Source organism: Chaetodon trifascialis, chromosome 10, assembly GCF_039877785.1.
Source record: "Chaetodon trifascialis isolate fChaTrf1 chromosome 10, fChaTrf1.hap1, whole genome shotgun sequence".
NCBI lineage: Eukaryota > Metazoa > Chordata > Actinopteri > Chaetodontiformes > Chaetodontidae > Chaetodon > Chaetodon trifascialis.
In genome coordinates this window covers 17225151-17228239 of record NC_092065.1, presented here as the reverse complement: position 1 = coordinate 17228239, position 3089 = coordinate 17225151, and the positions used below count along the sequence as shown (strand labels likewise).

At 49.8% G+C, this 3089-nt stretch overlaps 1 protein-coding gene across 1 annotated transcript; it reads right to left on the bottom strand.

Moving 5' to 3' along the window:
* Positions 1 to 284: 284 nt before the first annotated feature.
* fjx1 (four-jointed box kinase 1) lies at positions 285 to 2608 on the bottom strand. Its single transcript, XM_070973220.1, has one exon. It carries the CDS (start codon positions 2267 to 2269, stop codon positions 986 to 988), a length of 1284 nt encoding a protein of 427 aa, XP_070829321.1. The 5' UTR covers positions 2270 to 2608; the 3' UTR covers positions 285 to 985.
* Positions 2609 to 3089: the final 481 nt, after the last annotated feature.

The window sequence follows — 3089 nt, the reverse complement described above, 5'->3', positions numbered from 1 at the left end:
TCAAATGATGTCAGTTGTCTCCTTCAGTTCATCATTCTGGGTGAGATTATAAAGGGGATTAGTGATTCCTGTTGTAGCGTGCCTGTGGCTGACAGAATAGCTCCTGGGGAACAGTGTGCCAGTACAAGATATTTCTCTAGCACAATGAGAGCGCTGTAATGGGCAAGTACAGAGGCTTGAAAAATCCCAGCGCTCCACACAAAGTAGGTAAATATTTGATGCACTCTAATAAGGCAGTTAAGTACAAACTGCATACAAAACACAGTCTGACAACAGTTAAATTAAGTTACAGTGTATTTATCAAAAAAAAGGACGAGATTTTGGAATGTTACAATGCACGTTAAATTAGTGGAGCATCAAATTCTCAAAATAGGGTGACAGACAATATTTACAACATACTTACAGCATGTATAATGGCTATGGTACACCTGTGACTTTAAGGCTGAATATGGAATCCAAACACAATTACAGGAGTGCAGGTGCCTCTATGACAGTGTACTGTGCAAATGATTTTCTACTTTAGAAAAAGCCAGCTGGATGTCAACGGAAATACAGAATTCAAGAGTCAACTTATGTTAAGGCTTAGGGAAGACACAAGGCAAGAATCCAAACACGTATGAAGCGCTGCATTATGACACCCTTGTCACAAATATAGCCTACTCTTTACAATTTAAGCTATTCAGGTGAGCATCTGTGGGGTGAAGGAGACAGGAGAAACTGGTCTTTACCATTCGTCTCTGTGAGGCATACAGTGAAAATCTCATCAGGGAGCTTATAAACATGTGTCAAATTAGTTATTTATAAAGTAGGCAACACATTCTATTCACAAGAGGTAGTTCAGCTGGATATTCAAGACAGTTTTTTAATTCTTAATTTAATTTCTTTTTTTGTAATGCGCATCACTTTAGCACAGGTGTGCCAGTCGTGTTGCAGAGCTCATTATACCGTGCAGGCAGCCAATCCGTCACCTGTGCGTCCTGAATGTTCACAGCTGGCTGTACTTTCCTTTGCAATACAAAATGTGTTTGTATAATCTGTCTACCCTGTCCTGAAGAACACCAGCATGCTCGTCTGAGAGAAATCCTAATTCCGGAGACAAAGGCTCGCTGTCTCTGTAGAGCTCCAGCAGCCTTTTCCTGGAGTCTCTGCGCCTGTGCAGCTCCGCCACGCGCTGCGTGGTCCTTTTTCTGAACACACACACAGAGCTCAGGACTGTGCTGTGATATTTCTCCCACATTTTCAACACCCGAAAGCCGTGCACGAGTCCGGCCTCGTTGTCTATGAATACAAGGTCACCGCTGGGTGTTTTGAGGAGGTTGTTGGTGTCTCTCTCCATTACGCGCGAGTCCCACTGCAGGCTGAACAGATTGCTGACGAGTCTGTCGAAGTTTGCAGTCAGGTAGTCGAATATGATCAGGTCGGTCCACTGCATCAACTCCAGCAGCTCTGCCGTCGTCTTGTTCCACAGCTCCTCCAGCACAGGATGCAGACCGCCGCTCTCCTGTCGGAGCGGCGCAGGTGTGACCACCCCGGTCAGGTTGGAGACCCACTCAGTGAGAGAAACCACGGCCCGATCACTCCACTGTAAACCGTCTATCCGCGTCCTCACAGCCGCCCATTGTTCACTGTCACCGCTCAGCTGGGACAGTATAAGAGGAGGCAGATTTGTGATGCCTAACAAACTGGCAAGGTAATATGTCAAAGTTTCTCCTTGCACCTGATCCGCGTTTATCCCGTAACGCACACACGCTTTGGTCCCATCTGCAAAAGTGGCGAGCTGATTAGATATCCTGCCGCATCCAGGCTCCAGCCTCACTATCCGGTATGCCCTGGCTCTCTCTCGCCATGCCCGAGCATATTCCTCTGTGAAGCCCACAGGGAGGAGGTCCTCCAGCCACTCACTCCAAAATATCCCATCCTCCACGGGGGAGCCTAACTTGACCGGGCCCTCCCGCAGCGCTGACCTCTTGTTATCCCCATTCACATGGTAATCTTGATTTCCTGCAGAGACGGTGTGATCAGTGAGGTTGTGAGCCTCAAGTCTGCCCCCCAAGTGCGGTCTTTGTGCCGCTGGGACAGCAAGCAAAACCCGGAAAGTTTTGGCAGAGAGGTCCGCTGGGAGACCTTGGTGAAAAGACCCACCGCCCGGTACCGAGAACCTCCGTTTGTGTCGCTCCAAACGGTTCTCAAGTGCGCTCCAGACGTAGAAAACACTTGCAAGGGCGCACAGGAAAAGAAGAGCGAATAAGTTTGCTGAAACAGCCTTCATGGTGAGACCACCCTACTCACCGAGCTCGGGTAGGTTTAAATGAGATACAGACAGAATCAGTGTTCTTCAATCCACAGTTGAGCTGGAGCGACTGTGAGCTGTGCGCCCCCGAAGCCCCGCGGCTGCTTCAGATCACAGGACGAAGAGGGTCTCCGAATCTCATCCCCCGTCCTGCTCAGATGCCTTGTCATATCCTCCCTCTGCGGGGAACAGGGAGAGCATGTCGGATCGCCGCGGCGGATGTCCGCTATTGAACGTCTTCCATGAGAGCCCGCTGGCGTCGTAGCCGCTTGCTGTCCGCGTACTCCTCTGCGTTTCTCATCTTCCTGCCGCTCTCCGCCGGGCGCTCGGTGAGTTTTGATTTGAGGTGGTGTCGGCTCGCAGAGAGACACTAGGCGGTGAGCCACGTGACTCCAGTCCCGAGATGGTGGGCGGATCGTGGGAAGGAGGGTTCAGAGAGGAGCGGAGCAAGTGCACCGCGCTGCGTTTTGTGTGTGTGTGTGTGTGTGTGTGTGTGTGTGTGTGTGTGTGTGTGTGTGTGTGTGTGTGTGTGTGTGTGTGTGTGTGTGTGTGAGAGAGAGAGAGAGAGAGAGAGAGAGAGAGAGAGAGAGATGTGAGAGGATTGTGTGGTACTGGAAAAGGCAGCCATTATGATAATTGACTTTGGAAATAGTGTCACCATTTTAAAGTTATTTCGTGCTGAATATCCGTGTCAGTGAGGCAGAGGCAGGCAGGGATGGAGCCGAGGGTGAACCTGCCTGAACCCAGTTCCTCCCAGATCTTGCGCCCACGTTTGTACTTTATTTTTAATTCATGATCA